The sequence below is a fragment of the Primulina eburnea genome, chromosome 4, assembly GCF_022965805.1.
Source record: "Primulina eburnea isolate SZY01 chromosome 4, ASM2296580v1, whole genome shotgun sequence".
Taxonomy (NCBI): Eukaryota; Viridiplantae; Streptophyta; class Magnoliopsida; order Lamiales; family Gesneriaceae; genus Primulina; species Primulina eburnea.
This window is the reverse complement of record NC_133104.1, coordinates 9,597,942-9,613,717: the sequence shown is the minus strand read 5'-3', so window position 1 is coordinate 9,613,717 and position 15,776 is coordinate 9,597,942. Positions and strand designations below refer to the sequence as shown.

The 15,776-nt window shown below is 29.7% G+C and overlaps 1 protein-coding gene across 1 annotated transcript; it reads right to left on the bottom strand.

Moving 5' to 3' along the window:
- Positions 1 to 2,756: 2,756 nt before the first annotated feature.
- Positions 2,757 to 7,596, bottom strand: LOC140830866 (TPR repeat-containing thioredoxin TTL1-like). The gene is made up of 7 exons (XM_073194399.1): positions 6,348 to 7,596; positions 5,492 to 5,687; positions 5,201 to 5,385; positions 4,416 to 4,749; positions 4,092 to 4,296; positions 3,914 to 4,020; positions 2,757 to 3,429 (listed from the first exon to the last, which is right to left on the bottom strand). The coding sequence occupies exons 1-7, from the start codon at positions 7,253 to 7,255 to the stop codon at positions 3,277 to 3,279; spliced, it is 2,088 nt and encodes a 695-aa protein (XP_073050500.1). The 5' UTR covers positions 7,256 to 7,596; the 3' UTR covers positions 2,757 to 3,276.
- Between the last annotated feature and the right edge of the window lie 8,180 nt (positions 7,597 to 15,776).

The window sequence follows — 15,776 nt, the reverse complement described above, 5'->3', positions numbered from 1 at the left end:
GACGAATTTTCAAAATTCTATTATAATAATAATGAGCTTGTTGTCCAATAAAAAAACATCTCATTTCAATTAGTGTTTCATTGCCTTGAACAAATATTCTTGTGTATTATTACAAACGAGTAGGGGTGTGAAAAAATTTCGATATACCATAATTGTTGTACCAACAAATATTCTTGTGTATTATTACAAACGAGTAGGGGTGTGAAAAAATTTCGATATACCATAATTGTTGTACCAACAAATACCGAACATATTGACACTTACGGTATAACGAAACTTTCGGCATAATATGAGATTTGAACATTTTCGGTATATTATTATATACCGAAATACCGAACAACATTCTTAGAAATTAAAAATTATTATTTTTTTAAGCAATTAACATACAAATAGATGAAAATGTGAAAAATAATTTATAAACAAATAAAAATGTATTTAATACTGTAGAATATATTATATCGATATCATATCGAAATTTTAGTATGAACTATATGAAATTTATATCATATCGAAATTTCGATATGGTATATATTTTTTTCCTATATCGAAAATTTTGATATAATACACAATTTATTTTTAAAAATTTGCAATACCATGACAGATCATTCTTACAATTTTATACCGAAATTTCGATATGATATGATATATGTATATTTTTGTCTTTTGAAAATTTCCATATAATACACAATTTATTTTTAAAAAAATTCTCGTACCATGACAAATCATCCCACAGATTTCGATATACCATCATGACAAATCACGTTTTGTAAACATAGGAAAAAATAAAAGCCATAGGCTGCGGCCCAAGATAGCCGCCAAGTGGCAGGCACTTCTTGCTGACACACATGTTAAAGGAAGGGAAAGACGTCCATTTGACAATTCCCTTCAATAATAGGTGTGGGGACTATTCCCAAAATTAAATGCTATCACGTGAATTTTGACTCTATAATTCTATTTTTTTTATAAAAAAAACTTATTATTATTATTATTATTATTATTATTATTATTATTATTATTATTATTATTATTATTATTATTATTAATAAATTATTATTATTATTATTAATTGTTGGAATAAAATTTATATAAAAAACTGTAACAATTTTTTACACTTGCCTATTTTTATTTTAATGAATTATATTTATAATTAGTTGTGTATTAAATGGATTGTTTTTACAATAATTGTTCTATTAAAAAATTGTTATTAAATTATGTGGAGTTGCAATATTTTCGTTTTTTTATTAATTATGTATTAAACGGATGATTAGATTTACATTTGTTAAATGATATTTAATGTGAATGTAGTTGGTTAGTTTTTTAAATAATTTATAATTTATTTATGTTTGGTTTTTAATTTACTATCAAAATTATTTAATATAAAGTAAATAAAACCAAACTATTTTATAAATCACTCAAACAAAATTATTTAATAGTTTAATATAATTCAAGAAGATAATTTTAATAAAAAAATAGTTTCACTAAATAAAATTTTAATTTAATTCATATTATTTAATAAATCATTTGTTGTATTTACTAATTTAATTACATTTATTTTTATAAATTTATTGTTAAACTATAAAATTAATTATTAATTTTACGATAATTTAAGCTTAACCTTTTTTTGTATTTAATAAATACAAATAAATAATTTATGGAATAAGATAATTGTTGTAAATAAAATAATATGACATATATTAATAATATTTATACTAACTATACTTATATATACTATATACTATATTATTAAGTGTGAGGACATGATAATAACTACCTAGAGAGGACACCAATTTTTTTTGTCAATTTTACCCTTGTATGATATTAATATTACACTTTTGTTTTTTTTTGTTTCTTTTTAAAATTTCAACATACACATTTATTTTTTATTTTTTTTATTTAAACCATTCAAATATCAATTCAATCCCTCTATAATTTGTCAAATTTCACTTTAGTCAATCGATAATGATAAAAAAAGATTGTACACACTCATCTCAACATACACTTTTAGTTTTTATTTTTTTTATTTCAACCATTCAAATATCAATTTAATCCCTCTATAATTTGTCAAATTTCACTTTAACCAATCGATAATGATAAAAAATACTGTACACACGCTCATCACGTGTGCAGAGTAACTATTTTCTTTCAAAGGTGAGATTAGATGTCATGAGTTAGAAAATAATCTTATATTTAGTCCATAAATTGTATTATTTTAAAATTAAAGCGACATTAATTTAATCAAAAGTTGGAAAAAAATTGACAAAGAAACATAAACTCGAAAAATTAATTTTTTTTAACAAAAACAATCACGATATTATCAAATAATTTTAAGAGTGAGTGTCGTTTAAATTTCGATAAAAAAATATTAAATATATACCGTAACATAATTAAACAATATGTACTATTACGAATCATGACATTTTTATGGTGGCATCAAAATTTTAACTCTAAATCCCTCGTGGAATATACGGTTTGGTCGACCCCACACCCAATCAACGATCCAGATCATTTCATGAGGGAGGGGGGGAATTTTTTAAAAAAAAAAAAAACCAAGGGCCAGAAAAATTCTGGCCCTTGGATCTGCCCCTGGGGCAGGGTCGAATTTTCCGGAATATACCCACTCCCTTCGCAACATAATGGGAGAACAAATAATTATGAACGACCCAAAAAAAATTATGAACAAATATAATTTCTTTGCTGTCAAGTCCACTTTACTACAATGACTGAATAAAAATGAGAATAAATGGAATATCAACGATAAAAAGAAAAGAAAAGATGAACTATATGAAATTATTGAGACACAAAACATAAGAATCCATGACAAAATACTCATATCCATCTTTCACTAACCCAATGCATACACCAGACATCCACCTGCATCAATGAACCTCCAATGTATTGAATGAAGTGTATATATATATATATGTATATACATGCACATATCGTATTCGAAATGTCGATTAGCCAGCAAATCTCCGTCTCTACGGACCAAAGAAAAATCTTTACATACCTCTTTCTATTCGTTCCTTGAAAGATGTTGCGCTTGGGGAGAGGTTCGCCGGTCTAGTGGAAACTCATATGAAGCAAGGTTCAAAACGACGTAAAAGGGTAGACAAGAGTGAGGGACGAATGAATCGTGAATGAATTAATTGGTGAAGAACAACAGCAAAAGAGCTAGCCTATGTTGGTCTGTTTATGGTGTTGTAGCTCGAAAAATTGTTACAAGGAACTTCATATACAAGGGTGGGCGATTTTGCAGTCATTTGGTGTATCCATGATCTAAGTACTGTAATGTCTTATCGATGACTCCAAAACCTCGGTACTAGGACATACCATTTCCTTGACTCGATTGCCGTTTCTGTATATCTTGAATGTTGGTACTGTTCTAACATTTTCAGCATGAGAAATGGTAGGGCTCTCTTCAATATCCACCTTTAAATAAAATATAAATTGATTTTTATAGAAACTGATGAGACAATGTAAGAGGTCGAAAATTAATAAATAAAACTATCAATTCAAAAGCACGAATCTACTACACTTCCATAATTCTTGTCTAGTATTGAAACTGCTAATCAAGAGCATTTCAATATAACCTAATATATAGTTTGTAACGATATAACTCAAATTTTTAAAATTTTAGATAAATTAAGACTATCTCTTTATATCGATCCAAAGAAATTTAAGAAATAACTGCTGGTAGCGATGCAAATCATTTAAAACTTAAATGACCCAACTGATGTATACAGATCATTGTGTGGCATGCAAAATTTAAATTGTTGAACTACATATGAGCATATACACGACAATAAGGACAATCATCGGTTTCCCACAAAAAAAAAATCAGTTGGACGAACTACATATTTCAAAATCAAACCAAAAAACAGAAAAAAAAAACAAAAAGTGAAAGGTCACCAACCTTGAGAAAATTGACAGATGGAAACTGGCTGCATAATGTATCCAAGAATGGAGTTATCTGCTTGCATTGCAGATTTGAACGAGCTTCGAAATGAACCACAGATGTACCTGAGAATTTTTTGCTTATGATGATCATTAACTATTTGTGAGTATACGAAAATATGAATCAACACACTTACATGGTGAAGAAATTGCAGCTCGGAACTGCTCCAGACCCGAAACTTGCTCTACTTCCCCACCAAATTTCATGTTATGAACCACTTCTCCCTGTGATATCTTCAATGCAACTTGTGCATGAAATAGAGATTCAGCAACCTCCTTGTCATCCGGGAGTTCCTTTCTCAACACCTCGTAATCTCTTACAGCTTCCTTCCAATTTCCCAACTATAATAATAATGCCAATTAAACATAAATTGTCTATTTCAAACAATCATGGATTTGCAAGTGGCACGCATTTGGTGCAATGTACAAATTAAGAAAGCTTTTTTAAGTGAAATTTTTACCTTTCCATATGATGCGGCCTTTCGAAGTAAAGCTTTGATATAAAGAGGCTGGAAACGAAGGGCTTTGTTACAATCGTCCACCGACTTTTCCCACTGCCCAAGCTTAAACCAACAGGCAGCTCTGTTGCAGTAAAGAACTGCATTTGACGGATCAAGCCTGAGTCCTTCCCCATAAGCTGAACTGGCTTCAGTAAACCTTTCCGATTTGAATAGATCATTTCCACGAGCTCGAGCTCTGCCCACCAATCTTATATTTTTAAGTAGAAGCGAAATTTCAAAATTACGAGGGTCAATCTCTCCAGCTTTTTCAATGGTTGTAAGTGCGACATCAAACCTGCAAAGATTCATCAGTCATCTCATATTCAAGACCCTTGACTTCCTTTTTCTTTCATCTGATGGAACCTGATTTGTTTGGCCTCGCACACTCCACTCAACTCCTCTTCACTCAAAATTTGTAATTTTTCCCTAGTTCTTATTAAAAAAAACATCCCTCGTCTTTAATAGTTTAAAATTTTCTATCTAATTACTATCTCCTATCTGAAATCAACAACTCAAAAGGCAATAACTACAAAATCACATAATTTTTCACTAGTTTCTTCAGCCAGTTATTATTTTAATTTACTTTTTCACTCAACCATCACATGACATTAATTTATTACATATGCAACCACATTTTAAAAATACTCAAACCCACATTTTCTTATAACTTTTGAGTTGAATTGAGTTGAGTTGAGTTGAATTGAGTTGAGAGCCCAACCAAACATCACCGACATTTCTAAACTCACCTTCCCTTGGCCAACTCTATTTGTGCATTAACAAAATAGAGGTATGCCTCAACAACAATCCCGAAAATCTTCGACTGTAATTGGGGACAGATGGAGGGTTCAAATGAAGGGATATTTGGCATGGCTATGATCGCGTCTTCTAGTTTGTGGAGCTTCAAGAAAACTTCTGCCCTACAGGCAAAAAGCTGTAAATTCAAATTCAACCAGTTCAGAATCTGAAATCCACACATGCTTCAAAATTACTGGGTGAAACAGTTATAAGAAACCAAGAAGGGTGGACAGAAAAAGGACCTGAGGTGACGCATCAACTCCAGAAGCTATGACAGCATCAGCTTCTCTCAATGTGCTTATCCAATCGCCAACTTTTCGGGAATCTACACACTTGCTTAGATGCATCTCCACCGACTGCAACATCTGCATTTCGATTGGATCTGGCTGATTTCCTGGAAAAGAAATGTGCTTCTTGGCGTTCTCAACCAGTCCTAAACTGTTAACAACATAGGAATTAGACTCGTCATGGAGTAGTTGGGTTAAAGTAAAAATGAAAATGAGACAAATCCTATTTACTAACGTGATATTTCCGCCAATACCATTCAATAACAATGAAAAAAAATGCCACCATGTATGCTATACTTGATGTTTCACTAGATAGAATCCTCCTAGACCGAATAACAATAACAAGAAAAAAGAATCCCACATTAGCATGGACTGTCTATTCCCATTATTTGAGTTTAAAAAGCAGCCAAACCAAATAAATCAAAAAGGGCCTCCGTCCTGTAACCGCAATATAAATCACAAACAAAAAGGAACCCCACAAAAAGCAGTTCAAAAATATCATCAAGAACGGATGTTAAACAAAATGTAAAGAGAGAGAGAGAGCTTATGCCTTATGATCATGACATTAGCAAAAAACTAGACGAAACAGTTAAAAACAGATAAAGAAATCCAACATGAACCAGTCCTGGCAGAAATAAACAAAAACCATTTATGACACAGAATGACAAAAAAATTAATTCAGCAATTCAGGTAGGCATCACAGAATTCCAAACACACAACCGTTACAACTAATGGAACAGCAAAAGCTTCCAAATCCCGATAACATCGAAAATAATCTCATTAAAGATTCAAACTTTAAACGCATTCTCACCGAAGCAGCAAAGATCCTAAGCGTTGGTGCGCCCTTGCGTATCCCGGATCCAACTTAATGGCCTGCTCACATTCCGTCACCGCCTCAGGCAACCGGCGCAGCCCTATCAAAGCAGCAGCTCGATTGCAATGATATGCAGCATTGCCTGGTGTTATTGAAATGGCCTTCTCATAAAGAGTCAAAGCCTCTTCAAAGTGACCTTTCTTGTAACTATCATTTCCCATTCTCTTTAAATCCTCCGGATCGATACTACTACATCCTCCCATTTTCCTCTCCGTTTCTCCGCCAACCATTACCCCTCTAGAGTAAATAGCAGCACCGGTATCGGCAGGTTTAGTTGCGCCATGGCCCCGCATTATACTTCCATGCCCGTAATTCCCCGAACCAGACCCCAAAGTATCAGACTTGGTAGCTCGGCTCGCCATGCCGGTTCTTACAATCCGGCCGGAGGGGCAAATGTTCCCCGTTGGAAGCACGTTAGGGGATGGCGAGCAGACGGACCCCACCCCGACGAAAGTCACCTGGTGAGACCCAAAAGAATCGGAACGGGAATGCCCCGGCTTGAATGTGCGGGCCGCCGTTGGGGAACTCTCCGCCGAAAGCTCCCCCGAGTGGCTGTTGGGATTCGAATCTGACTTCCTGGGGACATTCGGGTTAAACCCAGACGCGCTTCGGCCCGAAACCGATCCAGATGAACTGGAACTGCTACTGGTGGTCGTAGTAATGGCAGCGGCCGAGCCGGTTCGAGGCCGCAGCGGCGAAACCGGAGAACCCAGATCGAGTTCCCGGAAGTCCGGCTTATTAACACTAACACGTTCACCTCCGTCATCGTAAGCCAATGTATTCCTCAACCGATCCGACAGAGAATCCAATCCTTGCTCCGACATAGATTTCCCCGGACGCGACATTTTCACCAGCACCCCCTCAATCCCAGTCTACAGAACAAATGCCAACTAATAGAACAAGATACAGAGCTACAACCCAAAAAACAAAAGAAGGAAAAAAGAAAAAGAGACGGGGGATCTCGTGAATCCAAAAGGAAGAAGCCAAGAATGAATGTGAATGCAGAGAAGAAAGAGAGACGCAGATTAATGGAGGGGAGAGAGAGATGTGGAAGTTTGACTTACAGAGAAAGATAAGAGAAGAGAGGAGAAGAGAAGAGAAAATACACTCTCTCACTCTCTCTCTCTCTGTTTTGATTTACACTTACTGCTTCACGCGTCAGCTAAGCTTCTTCCCTTCCATTTCTCTTACCCCAAAAACATGGCGTATTGCCTTCAACCAAAGGGTAAAACAGACATGGTTTAGTTCTTTTCTTCTCTCTCTAATTATTTATTCTCCATTTCTTTTCTTTTGTAATAATTTTTTTTGTTTTTGTTTTTATGATATCATAATTCTTGGTGCCAATGATGAATAATTATGTCATAATTTTTGTCCAACGGGTCCAAATATTTTTCGATCACGTGAGCACCTATATTTTCAACAAAAAAAAATATGATATTATTTATCAATTTTAATAGATGAATTTTTTTTATATGATATATTAATAGCAAAAAAAATATTGTGTAATATATATTGATTTGCTGTTAAACATATTATTTTTTATATCAAAAAATATATTGTCTAATATATATTTATTTGAATAAAAAATATTATTGTTATATCAGAGGTTATTAATTTTCACCCTAAAATTATATTAATATATATATATATATATATATATATATTAATTTTTGGATAATTCAACCCTTTGAAATTTGTTTAACATAACGTATATATCCCGTAGTTTTTAGCTTTGGATAAAAAAAAAAAAAAATTACCCATAAGTTTGTTTAGCTTTTGACAATTGCCACCTTTTTAAAATTTGTTTGTTTAACGCCATGTGGCAATACGGGGAGTGTTTTAACACAAATTTACGTTGGTTTTTAATATGGGATAGGTGTTCCAATGTTTTGATTGTTTTGATTTTAAACTTTAATAAATATTTTTTATTGAAATAAAAAAATTATCGACGAAAAATACACTTATTTAAAAAAGAAATAAACAGCTAAAAATATAATTGATATGGATGAACAAAATAATAACCATTATCGTATATGATTATAAAACAATTATCTCTGTTTACTACAACAATTAATGTAATATTAAAATTTGTAATTTTGAATTAAATTATCTAAAAATCTTAATTATGCATCGCACGTGATTGTTGCGTGTCATCCTCAAGCCTGGTAACTTAATTGCCATCCAATGGATTTGTGAAATAGAACAAAAAATTTGGGTCCTTACACATGGTGGAGTTTATATTCATACACGTGTATGTGTACAACCACACACATATATATATATATATATATATATATATATATATATATATATATATATATATATATATATTCTCATAAATCAATATAACATATTTACTTTCATGAGATGAGTTGACTAAATTTATGTTTGGAGTCAAAAGAAAATAAAATTTTTTATTATTCGAGTCGAATAAGATATTTATCATATAAAATTGATACGTGAAACAATCTCACGTAGAGTCTTTATTATATATATATATTTATATATATATATATTTATATATATATTAAAATTCAAATTATTTTATAAACTTTTTGAAATTAAATAACAGATATAATTATATTACTAGGACAGAATTTGAGATTAAAATAGAAAGGCAAAAACTCGTGTGAGACGGTCTCACGGATCGTATTTGTGAGACGGATCTCTTATTTGGGTCATCCATGAAAAAATATTACTTTTTATGCAAAGAGTATTACTTTTTATTGTGAATATGAATAGGGTTGACTCGTCTCACAGATTAAGATCTGTGAGACGGTTTCACATGAGACTCATTCAAATTGAAAAATCTGTCAGCAATTTTAGCGACGGATTTGATCTAACCTCGACACAAAATTGTTGGTAGCTAAACTATAATCTATCTCTAAAATTTGTGCTGAAAAATTAAATACATGACTTATATTAAAAATCGACAATTTTACTGTAGTACATATACATATATATATATATATATACATATATATATATATATATACATATATATATATATACATATATATATATATATATATATATATATATATATATATTGATTGACTAGTATTTAAATAATTTATTTAAGGGAATATTTAATTCATTTATTGACTTTCAATTGTTTAAATTCACAAGATGCAATTTCATTCGAATATATTTGATCAGGCGTGACTAGATTTGAAGCCATTCATGATTCATCGCATCTTCTGTGGGTTTACACTCATATTTATTATTTAACAAAAACTATAATATTTAAATATCATTTACTTGGGAAAAAAATTGTTTTAAGGATGTATTTTTATCCACTAATCTATATTATATAATATATTATTTCTCCATTTATATAATTTATGATATTTAAATATCATTTACTTGAAAAATAAGAAAAAAAAAATCAGTGCAACAAGTAATCAATACTAATGGCAAAAAAGCACCACAATTGGTCAATCCACATTTTCAGAAACCGTTAAAATAGGTAGAGTACTTTGAAAGTTTTTAAAATTTACTTCTACCTTTTGAAAACCAATCCAATTTTGTCAATAAAGCGTCTTGAAATAACTTGGGTTCAAAGATAGATTAGGTATGAATTTAATTCATATATCTTTATTGTATTTAATTTTGATATATATATATATATATATATATATATATATATTATACTTTAATGTGACGAATAATTATTACATGCTGTATTAATCAAAATATTGTATTTGTTTTGGTGTAGCGATTTTATAATTTTGAGAATATATTAGAGTAATAATTGTCTATGTTATGAAAGCGATCAAACACGATAATTGTGTTGTCGTATAGTTTAAATAATTAGAATTGCACAATTACTATCAGTTATAGTTTTTTGTAAAACGACGAGCTTTCGGTCTTATGATTAATATCAGAACCTTCCAATAAGTGCAATTACAGGGAGATGAATTGTTCCAGACGTAACGCTTGAACTATAAAATATTAGAGTTGTATTGTTACTATTATTTATAAATTTTGGTAAATCGACAAGCATTCAATTCTAAAAAAACACAATTACCATCCATTATAAAATTTTGTAAAGCTGCAAATATTTGATCGTACAATTACATTTTGTCAAAATTGTGGAATAGTGCTTAGCTTAATATTATATCAGTTAGATTAGTCAAGATTAGGACCTTCACTCTGTCACGTTTAGTTGTTTAAAAATAATAATAACAATGTTTTGAAAACATTGTACATGGTCGATAGGGATGAATATAATTTTTTTGATTTATTGGAGTAATTATTTCAAAATTTGAATTCGTATATAATTTATAAAAAAAAGTGAAAATTTTTAAATGGGCAAAACTTACATTTTTGGTAAAATTCAGAAATTTGTATTCGTGAATTGGGGACAAAGTTTTGCATCATATTTTGGGAAATTTAATTTGAAGTGGTCACAACCAAGGTTCTAAAAAACGTGAAACGTCCCGAAGCGCGGATGTCGAGCTCCAAGCTTAAGCGAGATTAGCATTCACTTAAGCGTGAAAAAACGTTTTTTTACTTTATAGTATTTGTAATTATTTCAAACCAATAAATAGATAAAATAATACATAAATATGATAAATTTAAGTCTGATGCACTGATTCTCATATTTATAAAAGAATAAAAATCTCAAAATTATAATCTTTATTTGTTTTTTCAACTAGACCATATTAAAAAATGCTAAATATTTGTCAAATCATTATCAGACATGCTTAATCATAATTAAAATTAAAAAATAAATATCTAATAAATATCTAAATTATAAAAATATTTTATTATTTTAAAATAAAAAAAATACCTTCAAAATAATAAATTTTAAAATAAATAGATGATTGTGCTTAAGCACACTTAATTAAAAGTTTTAATCACGCTTAATTCGGTCCAACTATAAGTTTAACTGTTTTTTTCCGATTTCCTATGAAGCATAGCGTTTTTGTCGAATTTCATTTTTAGAAAACCACTCACAACACATACATTAATTGAAAATTGAAAATTTTATTCAAGAGAATTATTTTCAGAAGTCAACATACATTTAAGTGGGAAATAAATAAATTATTTTACTTTTTTCAATCATAAATGAAAAGGGTATTACTTTCGGTTGATCATTTAATCTCGAGTGTTGCTTTCTCAAATGCTTCAAGTAAATCATCGTCCATATTTTCGTAATCTGTTAAGTATATTATTATTAAATGCTAATAAATGTATAAACAAATGTGCAATAAAGTTTGTAACGTCTAGAATTGTTTGGAAAATTATATCTTGTTATGGGTTAGTTCGATCCTGGATGTGGGGGACAGTGTCCACACCCCATATCAATGGTTGAGATTCCACTTCATGTGGAAAATTTAAATAAAAATAAAAAATTGGGCCAAAAAAAATTCTGACCCATGGACGTACCCCTGCAGGCAGGGTAGGATGGAATAATCCCTTGTTATGTAACTTCAATAATTTTCTATGTCACCTCACATTTTTTGACGTCAAGTGACACACAATAAAATTGAAAAAATATACAGATTAACGGACTAAAGTCGTACATTGACCAAAAAATAACTAAAAATAGAAAACGAGCAAATTGCAAGACCGACCAAATATATATATATATATATATATATATATATATATAATATAATATATATATGGTTTAATTTTCCACAATATTATTTAATGTTTGATATTTATTTTCAAATGTGGTACCATTGTGTCTATTAATTAAGATATATAATGTAAGAATTACACTTAAAATTGTATGTATCCATCCTATGTGTGTGTGTGAGTGGAATCGTTATGGTGCCAGCAATGATATAAATAATGATAAGTGATGTGGACCACTCTATAATTTGAGAAAATAATGAGCCGGGCCTATACCGAACCAGCTGTGAAACCAAGCCCAACTTTCGTAATTGCCAGTTACCATTTTCAGGCTTCTTCTAACATAATTAATTAGTACACCTGATCTTGTTCGATCACAAGGGTACACAATATTAATTATTACTTTGTTACACTATTTACATTTGCTATATACACACATATATATAGCGTAACATTTGGTGTGTGTGTATATATATATACACATACATATCGTAACATTTGGTATATATATACACTATTTACTCTGCACACACGGTGCGTATCTATACAGTCTTTTTTTATCACACATAGCGTAACATTTGGTATATATATACATTAGTTACTCTGCACACACGATGCGTATCTGTACAGTCTTTTTTATCATTATAGATGGACGAAAGTAAATTTGACTAATTATATGGAGTGACTAAATTGATATTTGAATTGTTGAAATAAAAAAAATAAAAAAAAGTATGTATTGAAATTTAAAATAAAAAACAAAAGTGTAATATAATATTAGTATCATGTAAGGGTAAAGTTGAAAGAAAAAGTTGGTGTTCTTCTAAGGTGGTTACTATAATGTCCTCAACTTTAATAAAATAGAATATATATATATATATATATATATATATATATATATATCACATCTAACGGTTGCCTGAAAACACGAACGGACAAGTCAGAGGTTGCCAAGAATTTTCCGACCAAGTTCTTCCGACCCTTAAGTTAGGGACTATTATTGAAGGAAAAATATGAAAAATTTTAAAAAAAAATGAAACTAAGTATGTTAAACTCAATGTATATTGATTATCCAAAGGAATATTTAGCTAACCCTTTATCTCAAATAGTTTGGTTTTGAACCAAATGTACAATATCTGATCAAATTCAAATACATAACTTTTTGTTCAATTAAATGCAAACAAATGTAAAGTAAACCAACATTTAGCCCTAAATAAAGTGCAGCCAACACACATACATTCAGACTCCATATATATATATATATATATATATATATATATATATATATATATATATATATATATATATATATATTAAAACTTCGACATTAATTATGCTCAAATTATTGCTCATCGATTGCATTTCAACATTGTGGAGACAAGATGAAGTGCCTGTCATGTGCTTCCATTTCCTCCAATCAAGAAAAATGAAATTTATATTGGATGATCACATGGTCATTGCTATGCCAATTTAATGTTAAATAGTGCTATGTTTTCTATAATAATAATAATAATAATAATAATAATAATAATAATAATAATAATTACCAGTACTATTGTTACTATATAATTATCCAAAATTTATGCATATGAATTTAATAAATAAAAAAACCCAATAATTTTATAAATTGATCATCCCTCCATGCGCCAATAAACATTAAGTAAATACAAAAACTTTTGCGAGAACGTCTCATCGGTCAACTTTATTGTGCATATCTCCGATTCGACTGATTGATAAAAAAATATTATTTTTATATACAAAGTATTTTTTTCCACTGTAAAAGTATCGGTTTTTGTAAGTTCTGTAATTAAGAAATATTGTGTAATATATGTTGATTAAGTGAAAAATATTAATTTTTATATCAAAAATATATTGTATAATAATGTGCTGAATTGAGTGAAAAGTATAATTTTTAATGTCAAAAGTATTATTTTTCACTATAGATACGGACCAGATCGATCAGTCTCACAAATATAGATATGTTAGAGCATTGCATATGACACCTTCTCCTAACTGAATCAGCTTACACATGGGTGTGTTTGGTTGAGTGGATTAAATAAGGATAGATTAATAGTCAAATATATATCGTTAAAATTTTAAAATGTTTTAATAATCATTTTGACCCGGTTTAAGATCCAATTTTATTAATCAAATAGTTATCCATAAAATTGGATCTTAAACCGGGTCAAAATGATTATTAAAACAACTTAAAATTTTAACGATAAATATTAGACTATTAATCTATCCTTATTTAATCCACTCAACCAAACACTTCACCAGGCTTAATTAGTAACATTTTTGTTTTTAAATGATACAATATTGGCCAAATAAGGATAAATTTTAATACTTGAATTCTTTTCTTTATGCACGAGGCTATATATCACATTATTTTTGTCATTCACAAATGTAAGATAACAATCTAATAAAGTTTGATTAAACAATGAGTGGGTCTCATATGAGACCGTCTAATTGATCATAATCTGTGAGACGGGTCAACCCTACCCATATTCACAATAAAAAGTAATACTCTTAGCATAAAAAGTAACATTTTTTTATTGGTGACCCAAATAAGAGATCCGTCTCACAAATACGACCTCTGAGACCGTCTCACACAAGTTTTTGTCATAAACAATAGACTCAATATTAAGAATGCAAAAATTCCCGTACAAGCTTCATCAAAATACATTTCTGTTCTTCGTGAAATTTATGTTATATATCTTGATTAATATTAATCATGAACTATGTGATAATGAATATTTGGATTACAAAAAGGTATTGGGTTCGTGGATTAAGTGACTCACCGATAAACTGTGCAATCGTGAATATAAACCACTATCGTCATTGGGTATTATAGTTGGTGTAACCACTGGTTTAATCAAAGATTTTATAATCGGTGGGCAAAACATAAATAATATTTTATGATGGGTAAAATTGTTGGGTTATCGTTTTTTTTTATCCAAATTGCAGTGGAAGGTTTAAAATTTTATTTTGACTTTCAAAATTTTCTTTGGACATTCGTATATATGGTTTTAAATAAATAAACAGACATAGCTCTCTTTTTTCGATCTCCGAATCAGATCTACGATCGGATTACTAGTTTTTCTTCTATCTTATACTAAAAAGTATAAAAGATATTTTGCGTATAAATAAAACACGAAGAAGAATCGACTCAATACCTATTAATTATTTTGGCCGAAGACTTCAAACATATGGAGAGCTGAAATTTTGTTCTTTCAAATTTCTACCGAATGCATGCTATTTTAATAAGAATAAGAAATTTTTATTTTAATACTAATCATTACTTTACTTAATTAATTGGATTAATTAAGCTAATTAAAAATTCATAGTGCATGTCAATCATGGTCAATCTCGAATTTATACATATATTTTTGAGAATAACATGTATCAATATTATTTTGCTTTGTGTGCAAGTTTTTTAAATCATAATATCATGAATATTTTCGTATTACATAAATTATTACCATATTTGATAAAAACTTAATGAGCTATCTTTTAATTCATTAAATACAATTTAATTATTAAAGTCCATTTGAACTTTAATAAATTAGCATGATAAGCTTATACTCTTACAAGCCCATTATTCATGGTCTCATTACATTAACTCATCATAATCCCGATCGGCTATCAAATATCATCGATAGGACAATTTCAACTTGTTCGTTATCATGACGCACACTTTAATTTCGAGATCACCAATGTCTAAATAAGGCATGTGCGCTCCCTTTGATTGTATTAACAATAATGCTCTCAAAATTTCTATAA